The sequence below is a fragment of the Mycotypha africana genome (genome assembly GCF_025528875.1).
Source record: "Mycotypha africana strain NRRL 2978 chromosome Unknown BDF20scaffold_1, whole genome shotgun sequence".
NCBI classification, from domain to species: Eukaryota; Fungi; Mucoromycota; class Mucoromycetes; order Mucorales; family Mycotyphaceae; genus Mycotypha; species Mycotypha africana.
In genome coordinates this window covers 2,203,345-2,225,413 of record NW_026515725.1, presented here as the reverse complement: position 1 = coordinate 2,225,413, position 22,069 = coordinate 2,203,345, and the positions used below count along the sequence as shown (strand labels likewise).

Sequence of the window (22,069 nt, the reverse complement as noted above, 5' to 3'; positions counted from 1 at the left end):
GAAAATGTATCAGATACAAGTCTGACGTCTTAAGAATGTCCGAACGATGAAAGGATTGCTCAACAGAAATTTCAGTATACAGTAAGGAGATAGGAGATAGGTCAAAGATACTGCAGAGAATCTGCGAGAAATAAAATGGGTAATCAACACACTATACAATGACATGAGAAAATTCTTAAAGCAACTTGCTTCGAGAAATAAAAGATTACATACAATAATGACAACTTAATATATTTCTTAGTTGAAAGAATTCTTCAGTAGCAATAAGTGTGACTGAAAGAGTTCGTACACTTGCTATGAAAAGAGCAGTAATGGGAACGATAAAAACTCTCAAGAGTCATCAGAGTATATAATAAGCATAATGGTGGCCTATTTTTATGAAGCAGTAGGCCTTTTCTTAAAATGATGGCTTGGCAGTGCCTTCAACAGGCATAACTTATAAAAGGTTGGATTTTTCAGAGTAAAGTAGTGCAAACCAAATTTTAACTTTCACAAATGACTCTTTTTATTTGCTATAGTATTATCTCACATTGAATGCACTATTAGCGAGTATCACTATTTGACTATTTGTTGGTGAACTGTTACAAAATGTTCTTATTATCCATGTATTCATTTCCCACTACAACTGTACGCATCTCTATATTTCTAAGCATTGTTGATATTGAATACTTCAATTTATATATGAGAGGACATAGCTTTTGATGTAAAAATAGTAAGAAAACAAATCAGTATCAATAATGGTGCATACAGCAGTGCTGATTCGGACCATATAGTGTTGATGCCAAGCTAGTAGCACTTTGATCGGTCTTCGCTGCTCCTTGTGCAGTAGTAATGTTGGACTGAATACTGTTTTCATCTGTAGCGTGACCCACCACGCATCTTGCTGCAATTTTTGTAACTGATGTTGCTCCTGATGCTGTTACTGACGAAGTATTATTACCACCGCCTGCTTGTATTTGGTTAACATATAGAAGGACGGAAAGACAATTTTTAAAATTGTTACAGGACAATGAATAACTGCTAATATCCGGGCATGCATCAAAATTTGTTAATGTCTTGTTCCGTTTAGAATCCACGGAGGTGGTGTATTGGCATACTGTATATGTAAAATTTGAATTGGCACAATAAGTATCAGGACACATTAGTGTCGGGTTCTGAGGATCACAGTACATTTTGTTTTGTTTCTGAATTCTATCTTTTCTTTTTTCCTTTTTGTTGTTTTTTCTGCGTGTTTGATGTTGTAGTCGATTTGTTTCTTTTGCTTGGTTGATAAGAATTGATTATATATTCCAGTGTACAGAAACAACGCACGGATTAAAGAAGAAGAAAAGCTATCATAGATTGATGATCAGGTGTAATTGATTATTAGTTGCAATGGATACATTATTATTACCGTATACAGAACGGATCAAACTATAAATTATTGCTCGACATAACAACCACTACCGCAAAGGGGCTTAATTTGTAACAGGGAATTACCGTACACTGCTTATTGTAGCAATAGTATGTACTTATTAATGGGAAAAAAAAAAGAAGAAAGGAGCGTGAAATCGTATTAATGTGTTGGAAGACTTCAGATGGCTATTACAGTATCAATGTGTCTGTCGAGAAGCGTAAATTTTTTCCTATTCAACTCATAATGTTCTGAAAATGCTATAGACTCAATTTTCATTGTAACTATCTTGAGTTCTCAATCATATAGGTTAGAGCACATGTTTCTTACAACAGAAGTTACAATTAATTAGGCTGTTGAAGAAAGATAATTAAAGGAAGTTATAGCTGCTCCTTTGTTTGCTTTTTACAAAACTGTTGGTATAGCAAGAAAGTTGACGACTCAATACATGTGATTTTTTGTAAACCTTTTTTTTTTTTTTTTTTTGTTCTGCTGCCTCTTTCAATTCTCGCTGCAGTTAGTTGAACGAAACACCGCCCGTGACAGCGCTTATGAAGTAATGACAACTGGTGTAAGAAATAAAGGCAATTTTCTTTGATTTTTTCTTAATAGCAACATGTCGAACATTTATGCACTTGAACCACACACAAAGTAACTAACATATCTTTTAACAATACAATTTGTCTACAATTAATTTACTTAACCTTTTATTGTACAAATAATATCAGTGCAAAAGTCATTCTTCATACAACCTCCGGCGACATTGAAGTAGAATTATGGGGAAAAGAAGCCCCTCGAGCAACACGAAATTTTATCCAACTCTGTTTAGAAGGTTACTACGATAATACCATCTTTCACCGCGTTGTCCCTGGTTTTCTAGTTCAGGGTGGTGATCCTACAGGCACCGGTCATGGTAAAGTTTTAAAACGATTTGGAAAAGGAAATTTATGCGTTTTTGGCGATGCTAACAATGATTTACTATTCCGATGAAGGTGGTGAGTCTATATATGACGATGGATTCCCTGATGAATTTCACTCTCGTCTACGTTTTAACCGTCGAGGTTTGGTTGGCGTTGCTAATACCGGTCAAAACGATAACGGATCGCAATTTTTCATTACGCTGGATCGTGCTGATGAACTCACGAAAAGACACACATTATTCGGTCGAGTAGCAGGTGATACACTTTTCAACGTCATGAAAATGACAGAATTGGAACTTGATGAGAATGAACGACCCTTATACCCACCTCGCATTAGGAGTGCAGAAGTTATTTTGAATCCATTCGACGATATCATTCCTCGCATCACGGCTGAAGAGAAAAAGAAACAAAGACAGTTAGAGAAAAAGAAACGACAAGAGGAAAAGGAGGCACAAGAAAAAAAGAAAAAGAAAGGGCAAAAAAAGTAAGCAAATGGGGAAATAATAAAAAAAATGTAAAATTAACTGTGTGAAGGAGAGAGAGAGAGCTAAGTTACTTATTTCTTATTATATAGACAACTTAATCTATTATCATTCGGTGAAGAAGCCAAAGAATTAGAGCCAGCGTCAGAGATGAATAAGAAGATAAAAAGTGTCTACGATCTCATGCCTGACGCTCAAAATCAAACGCCAACCGAAACATTCAATAATAACGAAGAAATGACCATAGAGGCTGAGCCTATCATTCAGAAAAATGAAAGAAGAGAAACTGAAAATGAGATAGACAACGATTTAAAGACAAAAGTGAAAGATGATAAGAAAAAGAAGAAAAAGACAGTAGTGGATGATATCAATCGAAAAGGAGATGGCGCCTCGGAAAGTGCAGCAGAGACAATCGAAAAATTGAAGCATGAAATTCGTAATATTTCAAAAGTACATGATGAGGAAGCCAAAAGAGAGGAACAAGAAAGGTTAGCAGCAGATACCAAAAAGAAAGGGAAGAAAATATCTCTAGTAGCATTGGAAAGAGAAAAATATGTTACGAACAAGTCAAAAAAGTCAAAATGGAAAGCCAGTAAAGAAGATGATGAAGATGTGTTAGGTAAATTGACAGCTTTCAGAAAGAAAATTTCTTCTGCGATAACTGTGGACGACGAGGAAGAAGAGGCGAGAAAAAAGCAACAAAAAGTTTGTGATTTGCATGGTATTCCCAACTGTGAATCCTGTTTTGATCCAAGCAAGCTAGCAGAGGATGATGTTACAGACGAAGGCTGGTTGTCTCATAAACTAGTTTTTGATAAGGATTTGAAAGGGAAAGATTTGATGCAACGGAAAGAAAATGTTGATGATTACGTTGTGATTGATCCCAGAGATAGGGAGGCTAAGGCTAAGCAAGAAGAATATGAAAAAAGGAAAGGTTTTAAAACTGGCGCTTTGTTGTCGTCATCGATGTCAAGTAGAAAGGAAAAAGGTGACTACCACTCTGATCAAAGGAGAAAGCGTGATGGTCATGCAGACCCTTATGAACAACCAAATACAAGACGTTACGAAAGCGACGATAGAGATAGCAAAAGGTCTAGATATGATAGAAGATATAACAATGATTCGAGAAGATAATGAAATAAAGAGAACAAACCTTATTCGTAGTTTTATAAATGGTATTGTTTATTCATTATGTAAGGTAAAAGAATGATTGTTATGAGTGAGAGTCATTGGCTTAAACAAACAATATAGAAATTTAAGAACATTGAACTAGAAGGGTATATTATCAGAACATACACTGTTTGTTCATATATGTGCTATGTACTCAAAACGAGACATATGAATAAAAATGGCATTTGTGAACGATTAACGTACTATACCGTGAACATATATATATTTGTAAGATTATTGACTAGCGTTGACACTTACACTATGGCTTCAAATTTAAAGGCCTCTGCCATAACTATCACCCTTGCTGCTGTGGTCTTTGGAGCGTTGAGTGCTTTTTCCTTTCATATATTTCTTCCTTTCATGCTTGGCTTTTTTAGATGCGTTTCTGCTACTTGTGCTACCGCTATCACTACTGTTTCCATACCGCGATGGATTTGTACCCTGATGGCTGCGTTTCAAGCCAGTGTTTCTACCAGACGCAGTAGTCGATATGGCTGAGGATGAAGAGTCTTCTTCATGTCGCGATTTTCGCCGGAAATCTGTATTCCTGTTTTGTTTCTTCTTTGTTTTATCTTTATTACTTGTTGTTGCTATCAGTATGTCTATCGCTAGGAATAGGGCTATTGTCCATATTATGAAAGCCAGATTCAATGGGAGAGGTTCCCCTGGTAATGGCTGTAATAGGGTTATTCGAGTTCCGTCTAATATCTAAAAACTGTAGGACGCAAAGTAGCATCAATAATAATAGTTGGGGCATTCAAACCTGAGCCAGCTTGCGGAGTAGCTGCATGTTGGGATTGTGCATCGGCTTCGATACTTGATATTACTGAACTGGTGTAGTGACTTATCAAATTAAGCCCTCGAACAAATCGTGTCGTATTTTGGTGTTGATACTGAGCTGTCGGCGGCCGAGGTATTGTTATATGTTGACTCTCACTTCTCAACTCCTGAGCTACTTGTATTAAGCGCGGTCCGACGTTCAGAAGTACGCGAGCCAAATGCTTTAGGACAAGCGCCATTCTCTCATCAATTGAATCCCCCACTATTTCTTATTCTGGATAGAAAGGGTTGCTACTGATCAGGATAAAGAGGAGTTACTGGTGGCAAATTTATATTCTGATCAAAGTTCGGCTCCTCTAATAAGCTCTCGATGTTTTAAATGGCGGCTAACGTTCTAGCGAGCCTAATATCAAGACTTATCGTGTACTCTGAATTGTTTTCGAACGGTGTTGTTTGAGGAAAGTTCAATATCCGGTCAACCACGACACTGAGACTTTCTGAAGGAGGGTAATCTTCATGGACTTCACTATCTAATTGCTCCTGCTCTATATCAGATTCTCCTGGATCATTAAAACCGTACGAGTTGGGCTCATCTGCAAACATCCTAATTAGTACCAAATACAAAAAGCCGACAGCAAAAATTCTCAAGCTTATTATTGTATGTCCATACTATTCAGTGGATTGCGAGGATCATCGGCAGGACGGATAACCACATGGATTACTTAGCCTAGTTCATCCCTGGGCTAATTTGATCGATCCTTAACTTGTCATCAAAGGAGTTTCCTTAAGTGTAACCAAATCACATGTACGAGCTGATTACGAACAAAATTGGTAGATCATTTGCAGTCGCGAAAATACTAATACTTACTCGTTTGGTACGGGTTCTTGTAACCATAAGTTGTGGATTCTCCGGTCAAGACGTTGAACCACGTGGTTTTACAGAAGATATTTAAGTTCACAAATGCTTCTGTCTTAATGTAAATCAAAGGCTTAATGCCCTTTGTTGTGTATATAGACATGGATTGCTTTCATGGAATGTCTCGCAGTCAGTTAGGGTTCGACTGCTATATGTTAAAATTGATGTTCTTTGCCCTCCTCGTGACACATTATTGCAAATGACGATCGTTACATTCATTGTCAACATAATATCCCACTGTTTGTTGGGCTTACTTGAAAATCTCCTCTGCCATTCAATCATCAAGAACATACAAGCAGTTATAAGAAAGACTGTCTACATTTTCACCTCATTAGAATCAGGTGGTTCGCTGTTGCTATAAGTTTGTATGTGTCAAAAACCATGATATCTTCTTTTCTCATGCGTAAGGAAAAGTTAAAAGAATATTTTCCAACATTAGTGATAGTAATCATAACTTTTAAATTGTGTATTATGCAAAAAAGCTAAACTAGCAGATACAGATGTTTGAAAAGTGAAACGTGCCACGTTAAAACCCGTTTATTTCGACAATGGTTGACAAATAACACTATCTGATCGTTTTCGTCTCCATTTTGAATGGGGTGGGGGGAAAGAAGCTTGCTTAAGTTGACTGATTAATTAATATTGATGAAAGCAACGTGTACTGTTCACTCAACACGAGGCCAAACCTCAAAAGTTAACGATTGGGTGTTGTCAATTTCACTATCACTAAAGGACAACAGCTTTAGCCCAATGACAATATGTGTTTCGGTCAGGCATAATAGTTTCTGTGAACAATAGACGTCAGGAAAATCTATTGCAAATCTTTAGGCAGCGTTCATTCCACTTTTGGCGTCTTTCCGATGTATGTACGACCTTTGAAACAATATATGATGTTTCAATTAGATTTGATGAAATACAAATTAATCAGCCTCTCGACATTCAGTTGATGTATGCACGCTTGCTCTTGATTCAACTCACTTCAAAACGAAAAGTTGTTATAAGGGGTTCTGCAAAAAGAAGAAAATACACATAAACGCATTCAAATACGACGACAAGCCTCAATGCTATTACCATTAGTTATTGCAGACGAAAACTTCTTCGAGCTAATATCGGCAGTGGGCAAATGATCCCTGCGAATTTGTTATTTCAAGCACCCCTTGGGCAGCTTTCTTTTACTAGCATTAGCTACCCACAACGTTTCTTTTAGTGATTTGATGAGCTACAGTAATCCCCTCCAGATCTGGAAGAATGGCAGATTTAATCGAGCAATGTTCCCCGCCATACTGTTGCATTTTTAGAATCACTTATTATAGAATTTTGAGGACCTGATTTATATCAATCTCAACTTGAAATATAAGCGCATCCTGTGTGTATATATAGGCACATACACATGATCATTCTGAATGTAATAGGCGTATGTTCTATTTCTGCCCTTAGGTTTAGCGGCGGTTTATTTTTAGGGACTTTAGCGTATAATTTTTAGCTGTTCTGAGAGATTAGTTGGTTTTTTTTTTTCCTTTGTATGAAAATAGAAACTGAGGTGCAATAGGCATCAGTGACACTTCCAGGAGTTTAGCCTCCTGTTAACTGCAATAGCATTATAAGCAAAACGGTTCTGAAGGGAGCCTTGGACTGTTTTCAATAATACGCAGTGATAACATGTGAACTAATTTTGAAAGCAATAACTCCAGATATGAGAAAAGAGAGACTAGCTAGACAACAACATATATTGTCTGTTTAAACAGATATATATGTAAACCCATCACATAGTACTTCTGACGCGCTTATAGTAATATTATGTGCTTAAATGATGCTGTCGTCACGTACCTTTTTAATATAGTAAACCGTGTTTATTATACACATGTGGAAAACCGGCCCTGTTGTAATGGCGAAAAGCCTTTGTAAATGGCCCTGACTTTCATCGAGAGGATTACGGATGTCTTAATCATTTAAAATAAAATCTTAAAAAGCCATTTAGGGTTTGCATGCCCTGAAGCAAGCACATATATATATATATATATGACATACATTCGGTCTATTACTTTGTATTGTCGATTTTGAACGCTATTTTTGCTCCTTTTCTAATATAACAAAGATTATGGTGTTTCATCGTGTTTTGGCACGATTTTTTTTCCCAATAATATGGTGTGCTTGGAATACTGTATGGCTGAATTCATATCCTCAATCCAAAGGTTGGCTCCGATACAAAAAGCTTACCTCTATTTTGTTCGCTTCTTCATTTTCTTTCCCACCTTTTCCACATGAAATGATGTAATGTTTGTGGTGCGGGGTGGCAGAAGGAACAAAAACAGCTATTTGAAGCAGAACCATTCAGCGTGTATGCTTCAATGAAGAGTATGAAGCTAAGACGAGACTCCCAAATATTTATCCTTGACATTTGAGAGAACAATAAAGACGAATATACATAAGCATCTCTTTGTAAAAGAGAATATTTTTTATTGTTCACATTTTGATGAGTTTATGGATGACTTATTACGATACCTTTCGGTCCAGATTTTTCTACTTGCACACTTCAAGTGAAGAGTCTGAAGGAGTAAACATCATGTAAATGTATCAAAGGTTCTTTTCCGCCTCATGGTAAATGTAGATAAAACGACAAGAGAACATAGGCTTTATTAGTTATATATTATCAAGTATGAAGGTTTGTAGATGAACTCCAAAATACCTTAAATACTGATAGAAAGTCATATGGTTTCTACGGTTTCTGCGAGCTAATATCTTACAGCAACAGTGTTAAAAAAACCTGTTGCGTATCTTTGAATTGTTAGCTATGAAGGTTCCTCTCTCGGCCTAGAGCTACAGTCGTTAAAGTGCTCAACACCATCTGAAGTTTTGGTAATATCGTCATTCCAAACAAAACGTTTTATCCTTTTCATTTCAAGTTTGGTAATATCGTGTTTCTCTTGAGACACAAAACATCTAAAGTTCTTCATTGCGACTTTTACAAATTTAGGTAGAAGATGCGGAATAAGATCGTCAAAAATAAGCAAAGTAAAAGTCCTACTATTACGGATATCTAGATACTATGTAAAATGGGAGTGCTATGGCAGTCTTACTATATCTGGCTTACCTATGAGTTTTATCAAAGACTTTTGATGCATCATTCTTCTGTTATTTTCTGGCTCCTTTTTGCGTGGGCGCATGATTTTTTCTCGGTTGTATCTCGGACTATTATGTCTTATTGTTCTTTAACGGACTGAAATCTTATATCGCTGTGGGAAGCACATGCGTTCCTGCACTGAAATAAAGTAAAACACATATACGAATTGACAATTTTTTCTATCAGTCAGCATGTAGTAAATTGAGAAGACAATGTTTTGTGGAAATCTGAGTCCAGTAATATAAATGTTCTTTAAGAGAACCAGCCATGCTATTTGAATCATAGGAAAAGAACAGTTGAACTGTCATGTCTGCTCAACCTGTGTCGCTTTGTCGTTCATTGCATAAGTGACAATGGGGAGAGGTCATTTCTTTTCACAGTGCAGATCATCTTCCTTTTTTGTAAGTAAGTTCCACGGGAGATGGGCATAAGAACATGTTTTTGAAACATGCGACAACGAATTTTTACTTCATACAACTAAGCAATAACTTATCATAGCCTCTTCAGTAGACATAATAGAAAATGCCTGCTTTCATAGTCTATTATGTTGAACATTCTTCACTAAAAATGCCTTTCGACTGAGAGAAGAAGCTTAGTTTAACATGGAATGGTCATGGGAGGATAGTTGACGCTAGCATGATTAAGATTTAGGAACTTCTAAAATTGCTTTTTTTGTATATCAATCGGCGTTGATTATCATAGGAACAGAGCGACTATATGAAACAATTATATACTGTTTTTGAAAGGCCAAGACACGAACAAAAAGCTTACCAACCACCCAAAAACAAACGCAATCCAAAAAAAAAAGCTCCTCATGTCTTTTGCACGATGATGCTCAACTATTCTTTATACTTATCTTGTTAAATTCGATTGTTGCGTGCAAAAATTGTTGACATAGGTTAAGTTAAAACTGCACACGCGTTTGAGATTTGTACAACGATAGCACCATCATCCAAAATTTCTGAAAAACAATTGGCTGCTTCAATCATCCCTTGCATAATGAGTGCATTAATACAAGTTGAAAATTTTTTGAGTCCTGTTGTAAACAGAAACTGTTCAATATTTACAAGTGCTACCATACTATTGCGTTCTTTGTCAGTTGTATGCCATCAAGTTGCTATTTTCAGAGCAATTTTATTGAAATCCATTGGATCTATTTTTTTTTTTTGTTTTTTGCCAAGAGACGTTCTGTTATTATTTTGAAAGGCAGCTGCTGGTCTGTCAAAGCCCGTCAGAAACAGATTATGAAGGAACGGTGAAAGAAACTTTTGCGTACGCGCATGCACGCATCAACCCCAAAGTCGCTTCAACTTTTCCCGTTTTTGATAAATATCTGATTCTATGTTTGAAGGGACAAGCGTGCGTATATTACTAACCTTCTACTTACAAATCCTTTAGGTCCATTAAACGGCTATTTAGGCTTCAGGAAAAACATGGTGATGGCTACTGGTTTTGTTTGTAAGCGGGATTGAATTGTCATAGAGGAATTGAAAACTAAATTTGTCAATCGGGGAAAAAATATTCAAAATTGTAAGTGGTTCGTGCGCTTCTTTTGTCGGTGTGCATGCAAATTTGAAATGTTCTAGAAGCTCACAAAAAAAAAATTGAAGAATCTTCACAAACTAGTGGGTTTGTACCTTGCCTTCTTTGAAGCACATATCTAAACTTGATCGATCAATTGGAGATATGTAGCCAATATGGTGCTGCAGCGGAAAGTATGTTATTGGTTACCCTCACTCTATGCTTCTGGCGCTCTCGCTCATCTACGAATATTTTTGTTTTGATCTCAATTTGAAAAAAGGGCAAAAAGAACAGCTAAAAAAAGACCGAGTAATGTTTGTTCAGTTGTTTTCTTTTCATTCCACGGCTATATAAAGATCAAGCCTCAAACAGCATAGTAACACTCCTGATCATGGGATACTATTTTAAGATATTTTTAGTTGCTGTATTTATTTCAGTAACAGTTAAAAAAAAAAGAAAGAAAAAGAAGAAGAGGACCACGCGGACGCGTCGTCTGTCGATCTATATTTCAAATGCTATGTTTAAATTTAGGCATCTAAACACATCATCTTGTAGCGTTTTAGGGCCATTGCGAGACGTTAGTTGCTTCGCTTGAGCCGTTGCAAAAGAGAACTCTTTTTTCTTCCCTTTGGATATACCTAGAGATTTTCTGATTTATTCCATGCTCATAACGTTACTATAGAGCTAATGTGCGTATGAAGCGAGATAGATAGTTTAGAAATGTTCTAAGTACTCTTTAGAAACAGGTGTACAACCATCTGTTTTGCATGGAAGTCTAAAGGTCCGTGCCAAATTTTAAGTACTACTGTAAGTCGTCCATGTACAAGACAGTTCTATTCATCCCTCTTTTTTTTATTTGTTTCAGATGGAAAGCATGGCGACCCTCGTTGTTGTTTCCATTATTATCATAGCCTTTTTCGAAACTCAGTTTTGCTTTCAAGTTCAACTTTTTTTTTTGCTGATATTGAAACTGTCATTCAATGATTAAAAAGAAAAAAAAATATTGCAAAATAAATGCCTATGGATCGAAAAAAAATTGGGTATATATAAGAGGCCATCATCAATCCTCTTCGATCCAGTTTTCTTTCTTTATCTCATTATCATTTTATCTTTGATTTTGCCACTTATTTTCTAAAGCACATTCTTATCTATAAACAATAATAACAATGTATCTCGCCAAGCTTTCTTTATGTGCTGCTGTTATCTTAGGTGCCAGTGCCGCTTCTACTTCTTCAGGCGGCAAGAATAAGTGTCAAAACTTAAAGACCGACTTCAGCAACGGTCTTGGCGAGTGGTTTGACATTTCCGGCAAGGGAAAGGGCTACAAGGTCACTTCTGAAGGCCTTGAATTGACTCTTGAGCCTCCCAAACAATTTGTTAGAATGACCAACCCTGATGATAATGGTAAGTTTCTAGTTCATCCGATTACTGCGTTGAAAACTTTTGATGCACATCATCAATTTGCGTTTTATGTGCGTATATCTTATTTATCTAACGTCTTTTTGCTTTTTTATAGACAATCCTTACAATAAATATGAATCAGACACTTCTGCTGATATCCAAGCCCCTCAAAAATTGCACTACGGTAAGGTCACCTATGTCATGAAGTCTGCTGGTGTTAAGGGTGCTATTACCGATGCTATCTTGATCTCTGATGAAGGTGATGAAATTGACTTCGAAATGCTCGGTGCTGAACGCAACAGAGTTCAAACCAACTTCTTCTATGGTAAGAATCCTGTTTATGGTGTCAACGGTGGTAATAGCAAGGTTGATTTGGATACTGCTGATGATTTCCATACCTATGTCATTGAATGGTCTCCTGAAAAGATTGTCTGGTCCGTCGATGGCAAGGTCATCCGTACCAAGAACAACGACGACGATTGCTCAGACGATGACAAATGTACCTTCCCTACTCACCCCACTAATGTGCAATTCGGTCTTTGGGATGCTTCTAACCCCTCTGATACTGCTGAATGGGCTGGTGGACCTATTGATTGGGACAAGACTGATAAGGTTTCCGCTGTTGTCAAATCTGTCCAAATCGAATGTGATCCTGAATACAACGAACTTATCTAAGCTTCTCTTTCCGCAACAACATTATTTCCGCTCTCACGCTTCCTGAACATCTATAGCGCATCATAATATCCTTCAATTGTTTTATTGTCATTTGTCATCCTCACTTTCTCGCCTAATCAATCTCACTCACTCACTCACTCATCATTACCAAATCACTCACCTCGGTCTTGCCATCCATTTAATTTATATCATTTGTAATTTGTTTCTTCTTTGATTACTTGCTTTTTTTGAATAAATCGCTCTACATTGTATACTAGAACTCACTCTTGTTCACCAGACATCCTTTTTAAAGAAGGAAGATCTTTGCTTTCAGTGTGATTACAAATACATAGTTTTTCATAGGTTTTATCTTTTTCATTTTTGCTGGTTTGAGGTTCGTCGTAAAGCGCCGTTCAAAAGTCTTATATTAGACCTTTAGAACATACTGTAAGGCGTGCGCTTTTGGAAATTATGCCATGCTCTAGGCTGACACGCAATATATCTTTGCTGCTGCAAATTACAAAATTCATCTTTTCCTTTTTTCCAAAAGGATGATTGCTACCAAAGTTAAAAAATCTAAGCCAAGTTAAATTACTAACGGTTAATGACTTTACTTTCTTATACAATTGCATAATCAATATGATTCTCAGTAATTTCTCTTAAATCTAACTCTCCATCAGCAAGAAGAGAAGTTTCAGTAAGCCGAAAAAAAACCATTCATCTTTTAAAAGGAAGAGGCTTTTTTTTTGGCCGTGTTGGGATTCGTAATAAGAGTTCTAGGACGTCTAATCCGTCAATGAAGCCCAACCTCTAGATATAGCTGTTATTGTTCCTCAATTACTACAAAAGAACAAAGCTGAAAATGCAATCTCCTTCCTTAAATTCGTTTGCTTCGTCGATAATTGATTTGCTCGCGTCAATACTGAGCTATGTCAATTATGTCTACTGAATTATTCCTTCAAACGCTTTGAGACTCTCCTGTGTTCATCGTCATACCGACCTTTTTTTCTGTGTACTAAACACAATTAAAGATCAATGTTTATTGCAACAAAAGACTAAATTACCCTCCTAGCGCTAATCCAACGACCAAAAAGAAACTGAAGACACCGCCCACCAAGGACTTTTCTGCCGCCGACAATATATTATTTTTCCCTTTTGAACCGTCATGTACACTACACTGATGAGCCAGTGATTACTGACGGCAGAAGAGATAAACGGAAAATAAAAAGCTGCTATTTGTCAATATTGTGCTTAACAGAACTGAGGAAAAGCAGGATGAATGATGCACATGCGTGCAAAGGCGATACCGAAGAGTAGCTTTTTGTTGCTACTCTTATTGCTGATGCTGCTGCTGCTGCGTTTGAATGCATCGATTTGCCAAGACGGGTAGATAGGTAAACTTCGGTCCAACCAATCTTCCAAACTGAATAAAAGAAATCGCGATAAAGATAGATGGAGCGACGTCGCTTCCGTTACTAACAGAAACAGTGATAGAACGGAAAAGAGATCAGGCAGTATAATAGATGTAGACGATAGTACAGATGCCTAAAGTTGAGTTTTGCGTAATGATGGTCCATAATAAAACTTTTTTTTCAAAATAAAACCATCGTTATCGTTTTCCTCCGCGTTATCCTCCTTTACCCACTCGCTGTTTTGGTTACGACAAACGGAAGAGAGTGTCTGTATTGTCGTATTAACTAACAGCGATTACACCGGGCACGAAAGGTGGATTAGATGGTGACATATGAGAAAAGAGCCACCGACCCGTCGTAGCTATAAAGTAATGTATATAGCAGTGAAAAAATAATAAAAGTTTGCAATAGCCGATAACTGTTGTGTCTTAAGAGTGATGTGTTGAATTATGAGACAGCAGTTCTTGTCCGCTATCGATTTTGCACACATAACGGTCGCTCTGTACTTATCTAGTTGGAAAAAAAATAAATTTTGTTACCTCTTCACAGTTCGAGTATATCTTGAAAGAATTCGGTTCGTTTCTGCAATAGCACTAATTTACAAAATACTGGTACTAAACCTGCTTCTATCATACAGATCATGATCACTCAAAAAAATTACCGTTGGCTCTGTTGTTGGGAATAAAGCAGAGACAGCCAAATATGAAAAAAAAAATAAGTATGTTGACACAGAAGGGAGGGACAATTTCCAAAGGCTTCAAGTTTATCTGTAAAGATAGAAAATAATGTGAGTAGAATATCTAACAGGTTTGCGCGCCTAACGTATCTCAACCGCTTTGTATTGAATACCTTTTTACGTTTTATTCATAATAAGTGGCTGAACAGACCCAATTCGAGTTGTTGAAATAAGCTGAAAAGTAATAGTGGAACGTTTTCATATAATTTGATGCCGTAATAAAGACTTTTGTGCAAGTAAACAGAAAATAGAATGTGAGTTTTTTTATGGACGTCAATAAATGTTATGCCTGAAATCATCATGTCCTGGTATTTTCTGTTTTTCACCATTCCAAGGAAAAAACATAGTAAGCCCAAACCTGTGATATATCTCCAAATTTACCGTCAAAGAGATTAGCATTACGAACGACTTGTAAAAATATGTCAATGCACGAATCGCGCTTATTTGTTCACAATTCGCGTATCGCTTTAGCCAGTAGAAGTAAGTAGGAACGGAGCAGTTTTGCGTCATTTAAGACGTTCATGCTGATCGTCATATTGCTCATGCTGTTGTTGCAGTTCAAGCAGCCTAATACTGTTATAAAATACATTGTTCTTCCATCATTGATATACCGTTCTGCCAACAAGTTTTTGAAAAATAATTGAATTATTAAGATCTAAATCAAAGAAAGAGAGAAAGCAGTGTTTCGAAATAGAGTAAATATCAAATATGAACGGTGCTATCTATTATTGATTAATATGAACGTAGAGTACCATGCGACTGATTAAATTATTCAGGATAGAGAATGGAAGAGAGAGTTAGGATTCAATAAAATAAATAATATAAACTATACGTTATCAATGGACAAAAAACATATCGGGCCAGCATCTTCTGTTGTTCTCCATTACTAGATCTTTAAAGCAACATATATTCGTAAAGAAGATGTTTCAAAAGCGGTTTGCTTTCAATCTGATAATAGATTCTAACAAAGGCCAGGGATATGGTATGGCTCTTGTACATACATGTATATGCATGAGGATCGAAAATGGTCTCTTCGAGTCAACGATAAATGTTAGTATTTGAAGGTTCTCCATGCGATTGGGCTCGTAAAAAAGCTCATTGAAGCTTCAACCGCTTCAATTATGCCAAGCTAAATAGCTGTAGAATCATATAGTGACAGCGACCGGTTAATTTAAGGTGGCATTGTATATGATAATTGCTTGCGGGTCTCCTTTGAAAGGATGCCTTCTTATTTCAGTGGATGCTTCATATTTATCCATCACATTTTCAATACATTATCATTATAATATGAAAAGCTGCTAATGGGCTTTGTTTTCCTCAAAGTCTTAATGTCTGTAATTCTTAAATTTGACCAGGAGCTATCGTTTTTACCGTATAATTGCGGTCTTCCAGTCTAAAAAAAAGGAAACACGTGTTACTTGTATTTTAAAAGAAATAAGAAAGGGAAAGGAAATCAGAAACCTCTTAGTCAAATTAATAAGTTTGCATGATTAGTATTTTGTAGTTCTGTAGAGCTTTGATTCGCAATAAAACTCTTTACGTCAGTTTGATCAAAGCCTCTTGATTGATACTTTGCGATTTAAACGGCTGATACCTTTCTTTTAACGAATAGTGTATATCTTTCTTTTACTATTTCAAAAGTTCCCAACTTCACTTGGTCCTTCGAACCATGTAGCGTAGTACAAAAGCGTAAAATCTTGTTTTTTGCGTCACGTTGATAAAGCTCACAGGGTTTGCAAAAAACATGTATTCACTACATTTGCATTTGAGCCCTGATGAATGTTTTCTTTGTAGAGGAAGAGAGAAGGCAATAAGGCCTTTTCAACTGTCTCTTATTGATTAGTGCATCCATAAATGCTTTACGTTGCGGACATTGCTGGCGTGGTTGAAGGCGAAGGCATCAATGCTAGATGTGTTCCACTTTTGAAAGATTTAGTTAAGCAGAGTTACAATGAAAATCAATCGAGTCCAATCAGCGTCGATCCAAGGACCCTACACTACATAGTCCTTTCGTATTTCCATTGAATACAAGATAAAAACAACTTTAAAACCCTTTTACTATTTTTGATTTCTTATATGTTTGCATCAAGTTGGTGTCCTTCATTTCAGAAAAGATGTAAACACTTTTACGCTGAAAACTTACGTGTATTGGATACTTTGATAATTACTTGGAGTTGTACAAAAATAAAAAAAATCTCTCTTATTCTGCTTTGAAAAAAAAAGAAGAAAAAAAAAAAAAAAAAAAAAAAAAAAAAAAACTAAAGAAAGAACAATGAGAGCACAGCCAGAAAAAGCAAAGTAAATTAGAAATAAGGCGCTCTCTTTGTTACCCTTTTCAAGTTTCTTTCTTTGATTTTCATTTTTTTTTTTCTTTGTATTATCGTTGTACCTGAAAAATATGCAACAAGAAAATAAGTGGACTTCACCACCAGACACACCGCGTAATTATATGTCACTTCAATCAAGCTACCCTTACAGCAATAACAGCAATGACTTCTCAACACATCCTGCCACTGCTTCTAACGCATCTAATGTACTACCTGGAATGTCAAGTCAACCAGCAATCCCAGGGTAAGAAAACGGTTCGCTGTTTAGTCATATTATAAACACATAACGGGATAAGGAAACATATTCAACATCCTTCTTTTTTTATGACAATATTAAGATTGATTTCAGGCTCACAGCCTAGCACACCTAGACCAGATATAATCAGTCCACCTCCAGATAACAATAAGATAGCTACGCCTGACCTTATAAGAAGAAGGCCACCGCTTCCTTCCAAGCCAGCTAGTTTTACAACAACTACATTTCATTCCAATCCTTATCCATCAGGTGTAGCATTAAGGAGACGCAGAACTGAATCATCTATGTTTTCTTTCGAAACAGGACCAGCATTCAGTCCAACTAAGCAGACACTAGACTTATGGAATATTGATCAGTCGAATGGGTGAGTTAAGAAAAACTTTGGAACCAACTATAAAAACGCCTTAAAAAAAGCTTATAATTCTCACTGTGTAATACAAAATCTTCTTTGTGTAATATTGTATTCTTCTCTTAAAAAATCCACCGATTATCAGGTACCAAGTTCAGCTACAGGCCAAGATGGATCGTGGATTTTTCCGAGCGGATCAAGATTGGACCTGTTATCGCCGTAACTACTTCCAAGTGAGTTCAGTCTTCGAGCTTCATGGTATGAATTACATGTTTCAAGGTCCCGAGGTACCTTGCCTTGTGAAAACAGAAAATCAAGAGCTCTATCAAGTGGATTATTTCAGCATTGGGGTGACAGCTCGTGTTTCAGGCAGTGATAAAAAAATTGAACTTGTGCAGCATACACCTAAACGAGACAAAGGCCCACAAATGATACCTGAACCCCGAGTTGTCAGTGTAGGTGGCAATCTTCATTTAGCTTCTGTTGGATCCAATCACAACATTGTGACATTTGAGAGATTACAGTTCAAGACAGCCACTGCCAATAATGGTAAACGAAGAGCTGCACAGCAGTATTACGAGATCGTAATTTCTCTTTATGCAAATAGTTCCACCACGGGTAAACAATTTAAAGTTGCAACTACTGTATCTGCTCCTTTGGTAGTTCGTGGTAGAAGTCCCGGCCATTATGCTGATTCTCATACTCGATATAGAAGCCTAGATGCTGGCACTCCCTCTGGGGTGGGTGCAGTTGCTAATGTTGCTGCCGTGAATGCAGCAGCTGCAGCAGTGGGTCATCATCCACCACCACCACCTCCGCCTTTTAGCATGGTTGGCCCAGGCGGTCCTTCCGGTAACACATCTACAAATACTCCTCCTCTGCCGCCATTAAATGGTGTTGCCACAGCTTCAGCCATCGGCATTGCTCCATCTGGAAGTGACCCCTATTTGCATCAACAACAGCAATCACGATATGCTGGTTTAAATGCTGCTTCAGTAGCTGGACCTAATGATTTCCACGCTTACCCTTATCATCATCCTCAAACTCCTACCTATCCCTACCCACTAGGCTATGCTTCCTCAGTATTAAATACTCCACCTCTTGGGCTAGCAACAGCTGGTAACCGGCATGATGAACAACAAGACCCACACCAACATGCTCATCATCAGCAACAACAAGCTCGTGAAAATAGTTATATGGTTCACCCGTATGCTTCTCAACAGCATCATCAACATAACAGCGGGCATTTCTATACGGCAGATAACAGTAATAGCAACCACCATAGCGGATTGGAATCTAACCAGCCTCCTTCTGGTGATTATTATGGCCACCAACAGCAACATCCTTCTTCAACAGAGCACCACCGTCATCACCAGCAACATCCTTATTGGACGACTCAGCATGGTGATAATCGTGATACGAACACTGGTTCTACAACTAATGCTGCTGCTGCTGCTGCTACTAATGCCGCTAATACAGCAGCATCCTCAGAACATAATGCCCGGTTTGCTCCTCAACAAAACAGTAATGGAAATACTTATTTGAGTTCGGATTTTCATAACAGTTATGGAGTACGGCCGCAGCAGCATGATGCTAATAACACAAATCCCTCCTCTACTTTAGGAGAAGCAACAAATCCCCTTGATGCTGATCGTTCGATGGTGAATACCACTAACAATAACAATACCACTATCAATAATAACAATGGCTCAAATAGACATTATATGCATCACTCGTCGACAGTCTCTCATTAACATTATTTTTACTATTTACTTTAATACTACTTTTTTTATTCTAATTTCAAGTACGTCTTTTTTATGGTTTTTTCACGTATAATATTATCTCTTCCTGGTATAAGTTCTACAACTTCTATTATACTACTACAAATTACTACTCTCTTATTGTTCTATACATATTCTAACTTACATCCTATTGATTATCCACCCTATTAAAAAAGAAAAGACAATTTTCCCATCCTAATTACTATGTTTAAAACTAAATAAAATCATTCTAGTATTTTGTCATATCAACTCACCGAAAATCATATATTATGAATATATGTGTCCCAAAACCTCATATATAATCGCATAATACACAAGATTACCCTAATACAGATCATGCAAGTGTTCAGGGTTAGAATGCGTGCTACGGTTACCTAATTTGACATTTGAGCTCGTTTATAGTACACTAATACCATTCTGTCTAAGCAACTACTACCATGAAAAAAAAAAAAATATGTGGCACGAACAAGTAAGCAGCTGTCGCCAAAATATCACAAAAAATGAAGCTCTTGAACATTCCTAAAAGCCTTTATTTTAAAACAGTTCATTGAAGCCCAATAGTTAACGCAGACTGCCGATACTGCTACAATTTATCACAAGCTAAGCGCTCATGTTTATGCAGCTCTGCGTTTCTGTTTTTTTCCAGGCCTTCCTTAGCTTTATAATTACAGCTACTATAGAAACAATGTTGCCCTTTTACGTTCCGAGAATCCTTCTATGAAGCTTGTAGACAATAGACACAGCAAAACATTGAGGATTGTGTTTCACCGTTGTGCGCGGCTATCCGCGTGATAGTTAGCATCTTTTCATCAGAATATGGGATAAACTGCTATATTGAAAGGAAAACAGCAGGAGAGAAGACAGTATTACTTTCATAAAATGTCTAATAAACACTCGCTTCTGCAACATTTCATTTCTTAAATAAATACGTTTCCTTCTCCAGAGCGTTTAATGCACTCAACGAATAACCTTGAAGCAGTTTACCTAGAGCTTTTTCGTATTCATCGTAAAAACTCCTTTACCTCTTCTAAGGCATGTTTGTATCCACTTCTTCTTCGTTTCTCAATTGTCAATAAGATAAAAGACCTCGCTTTCAGCAAGCGAAAGGAGAGTTTGATTCATCGTTATTGACGTAAGTGGTCATTAGAGTGCCTACAAGCATTTTGTTCGGTGTGAAAATCTTACACGAAAACAATATTTATTCGGAGTCTTAACGCTAGTTTCCGATGCCGCAAGCTTAACTGTGGTGACTGTCCTTTCACAACGTATTAGTGAAAAAGACTTTGCACAACTTATGAATGATCTTGTACAGCATTACTTTCACGATCTATAAAAGCATTCAATATGGCAAAAGCTAAAAAAACGAAGAGCGAACGGCCTAGCATTGAAACTGATACTCTTGATCAAGTGAAACAGAATAAACAGTTAGAAGAGTTCCAAGGTTTTAAAGTTCTCCCTGTCATAATGAGCGAAAGTGATAAGAGCATACGACATTATTTTTATATGAAAAAGCACGAAAGCAAATCATTAGTCGATGAAGACATCAGAGATCGTACTCTTTTTCTACTAAATTTGCCAGCAGATACAACTGATCGTCATTTAAGAAAGTTGTTCAAAGGACATAGCATTGACCAGATCACCTACAGCGACTCCGGCTCTTCAGTTTCTGAAGAGTACTGGAAAATACAAGAAAAGGTAGAACAAGCCAAGCAAGAACAACTAAAGATTACTGCTGAAAACAATAAGAATAAGAAGAGGAAACGTAACGAAAAGCAAGAGGAATTGGATCAAGTCGTAGAAAGCCAGAAAATTGAATTAAGAAAATTATTTACTGGTGGATCGTCTGCGCATATTGTCTTTACCACAGATCAAGATCTTGAGGATGTTCTAAATATGCGCAGAGTGGAAAAAAAATGGGCAAAAGAAGATGAGGAAACAGACCAACCTTTAGGACTTCAACGTAAATTCTTATTGTAGACTAATCAAATTCAACGTAACACTAAGAGAGTTTGCCTTTTTTTTTCTAATGTAGGTTATGTGCTGGCATACAATTTATCTCGACCGAATGCTAAGGATCTACAACATGAAGTAGACTCTTTCATGATGAAGTTCAAGGCAGACGAATATCGAAAGGAACGTGAAAGATTGGAGCGTATGAACAAAATGGATGAAGATGGCTTTACATTGGTTGTTAATCATAAAAAGGCAAAGACAACAGATGGTACAATTCATGTAGGCGCTATTAGTGCTGAGGCAGCTGAAGCGCAGAAGGAATACTACGCGCAAAAGCAAAAGAAGAAGGAATTAGTCAACTTTTATAGATTCCAAATGCGTGAACAGAAGCAAAAAGAATTGAAGGATTTGAGACGAAAGTTTGAAGAAGATAAAGAAAAGATTGCCCGTTTGAAGCAAAGTAGAAAATTCAAGCCTTATTAGCTGCACTGTTTTATGAGAAATTTGTTATAGCCTTTTTATTGCTAAAAACTTTTTATGTACTATAGAAATACAATTTATGAATAATACCAGCTAGAGGAATAAATATCTATGCTTACATTCGCAACGCACTATCAATTCCTTTGTCAGCACAGACTTGAAACTCTTTCCTTTTTACTGGCTGTGAATCTCACTGTCATCAGTCGCAGATGATCCACATAGGCGTCTGCATATTTGCAATCATGCTGACTTCTGATATATTGAGTAGTTTATATATAGACCTTGTATATTGTATATGACATGCTTTTACCGGGTGTATATGATAATGCTTACTGTGTTATTTGTGCCATTAAATGTTAATTTTTGAAAGGCCAAGCATCCTTTCCAATTGGTTTCCACCGTTTTTTGGTACCTGAT

The 22,069-nt window shown here is 36.9% G+C and overlaps 8 protein-coding genes across 8 annotated transcripts; 6 read left to right on the top strand and 2 right to left on the bottom strand.

Moving 5' to 3' along the window:
• The first annotated feature begins 1,713 nt into the window (after positions 1-1,713).
• On the top strand, positions 1,714-4,148 carry BDF20DRAFT_51724 (cyclophilin-like domain-containing protein). The gene is made up of 5 exons (XM_053075646.1): positions 1,714-1,812; positions 1,911-2,044; positions 2,122-2,306; positions 2,386-2,797; positions 2,888-4,148. The coding sequence occupies exons 2-5, from the start codon at positions 2,010-2,012 to the stop codon at positions 3,927-3,929; spliced, it is 1,674 nt and encodes a 557-aa protein (XP_052940845.1). The 5' UTR covers positions 1,714-1,812; positions 1,911-2,009; the 3' UTR covers positions 3,930-4,148.
• A 90-nt stretch (positions 4,149-4,238) lies between these two features.
• Positions 4,239-4,984, bottom strand: BDF20DRAFT_909346 (uncharacterized protein; the record flags this gene model as incomplete). The annotated part of the gene is made up of 2 exons (XM_053083573.1): positions 4,239-4,585; positions 4,690-4,984. The coding sequence occupies 2 exons, from the start codon at positions 4,982-4,984 to the stop codon at positions 4,239-4,241; spliced, it is 642 nt and encodes a 213-aa protein (XP_052940844.1).
• A 3,150-nt stretch (positions 4,985-8,134) lies between these two features.
• On the top strand, positions 8,135-8,882 carry BDF20DRAFT_831612 (uncharacterized protein; the record flags this gene model as incomplete). Its single annotated transcript, XM_053078466.1, has 3 exons — positions 8,135-8,226; positions 8,451-8,517; positions 8,703-8,882. The coding sequence occupies 3 exons, from the start codon at positions 8,135-8,137 to the stop codon at positions 8,880-8,882; spliced, it is 339 nt and encodes a 112-aa protein (XP_052940843.1).
• Positions 8,883-9,573: 691 nt separating this feature from the next.
• On the top strand, positions 9,574-10,347 carry BDF20DRAFT_845375 (uncharacterized protein). The gene is made up of 2 exons (XM_053079681.1): positions 9,574-9,773; positions 9,850-10,347. Exon 2 carries the CDS (start codon positions 9,886-9,888, stop codon positions 10,039-10,041), a length of 156 nt encoding a protein of 51 aa, XP_052940842.1. The 5' UTR covers positions 9,574-9,773; positions 9,850-9,885; the 3' UTR covers positions 10,042-10,347.
• Positions 10,348-11,395: 1,048 nt separating this feature from the next.
• Positions 11,396-12,638, top strand: BDF20DRAFT_845374 (concanavalin A-like lectin/glucanase domain-containing protein). Its single transcript, XM_053079680.1, has 2 exons — positions 11,396-11,707; positions 11,820-12,638. The coding sequence occupies exons 1-2, from the start codon at positions 11,470-11,472 to the stop codon at positions 12,377-12,379; spliced, it is 798 nt and encodes a 265-aa protein (XP_052940841.1). The 5' UTR covers positions 11,396-11,469; the 3' UTR covers positions 12,380-12,638.
• Positions 12,639-13,609: 971 nt separating this feature from the next.
• Positions 13,610-15,016, bottom strand: BDF20DRAFT_831610 (uncharacterized protein; the record flags this gene model as incomplete). The annotated part of the gene is made up of 4 exons (XM_053078465.1): positions 13,610-13,903; positions 14,061-14,131; positions 14,432-14,537; positions 14,888-15,016. The coding sequence occupies 4 exons, from the start codon at positions 15,014-15,016 to the stop codon at positions 13,610-13,612; spliced, it is 600 nt and encodes a 199-aa protein (XP_052940840.1).
• Positions 15,017-16,844: 1,828 nt separating this feature from the next.
• BDF20DRAFT_845371 (uncharacterized protein) lies at positions 16,845-19,415 on the top strand. Its single transcript, XM_053079679.1, has 3 exons — positions 16,845-17,077; positions 17,172-17,453; positions 17,584-19,415. The coding sequence occupies exons 1-3, from the start codon at positions 16,905-16,907 to the stop codon at positions 19,190-19,192; spliced, it is 2,064 nt and encodes a 687-aa protein (XP_052940839.1). The 5' UTR covers positions 16,845-16,904; the 3' UTR covers positions 19,193-19,415.
• Positions 19,416-20,563: 1,148 nt separating this feature from the next.
• BDF20DRAFT_811167 (ribosomal RNA-processing protein 7-domain-containing protein) lies at positions 20,564-21,655 on the top strand (the record flags this gene model as incomplete). Its single annotated transcript, XM_053076662.1, has 3 exons — positions 20,564-20,881; positions 21,026-21,179; positions 21,252-21,655. 3 exons carry the CDS (start codon positions 20,564-20,566, stop codon positions 21,653-21,655), a joined length of 876 nt encoding a protein of 291 aa, XP_052940838.1.
• Between the last annotated feature and the right edge of the window lie 414 nt (positions 21,656-22,069).

Bases quoted from the DNA above. Each gene is read 5' to 3' on its own strand.
- BDF20DRAFT_51724 (XM_053075646.1), top strand. From the start codon at position 2,010: ATGTCGAACATTTATGCACTTGAACCACACACAAA. The intron at 2,045-2,121 runs GTAACTAACATA...AAATAATATCAG, and splicing joins GCACTTGAACCACACACAAA to TGCAAAAGTCATTCTTCATA. The intron at 2,798-2,887 runs GTAAGCAAATGG...CTTATTATATAG, and splicing joins AAAAAGAAAGGGCAAAAAAA to ACAACTTAATCTATTATCAT.
- BDF20DRAFT_845375 (XM_053079681.1), top strand. From the start codon at position 9,886: ATGCCATCAAGTTGCTATTTTCAGAGCAATTTTATTGAAATCCATTGG.
- BDF20DRAFT_845374 (XM_053079680.1), top strand. From the start codon at position 11,470: ATGTATCTCGCCAAGCTTTCTTTATGTGCTGCTGTTATCTTAGGTGCC. The intron at 11,708-11,819 runs GTAAGTTTCTAG...GCTTTTTTATAG, and splicing joins GACCAACCCTGATGATAATG to ACAATCCTTACAATAAATAT.
- BDF20DRAFT_845371 (XM_053079679.1), top strand. From the start codon at position 16,905: ATGCAACAAGAAAATAAGTGGACTTCACCACCAGACACACCGCGTAAT. The intron at 17,078-17,171 runs GTAAGAAAACGG...GACAATATTAAG, and splicing joins AGTCAACCAGCAATCCCAGG to ATTGATTTCAGGCTCACAGC. The intron at 17,454-17,583 runs GTGAGTTAAGAA...ACCGATTATCAG, and splicing joins AATATTGATCAGTCGAATGG to GTACCAAGTTCAGCTACAGG.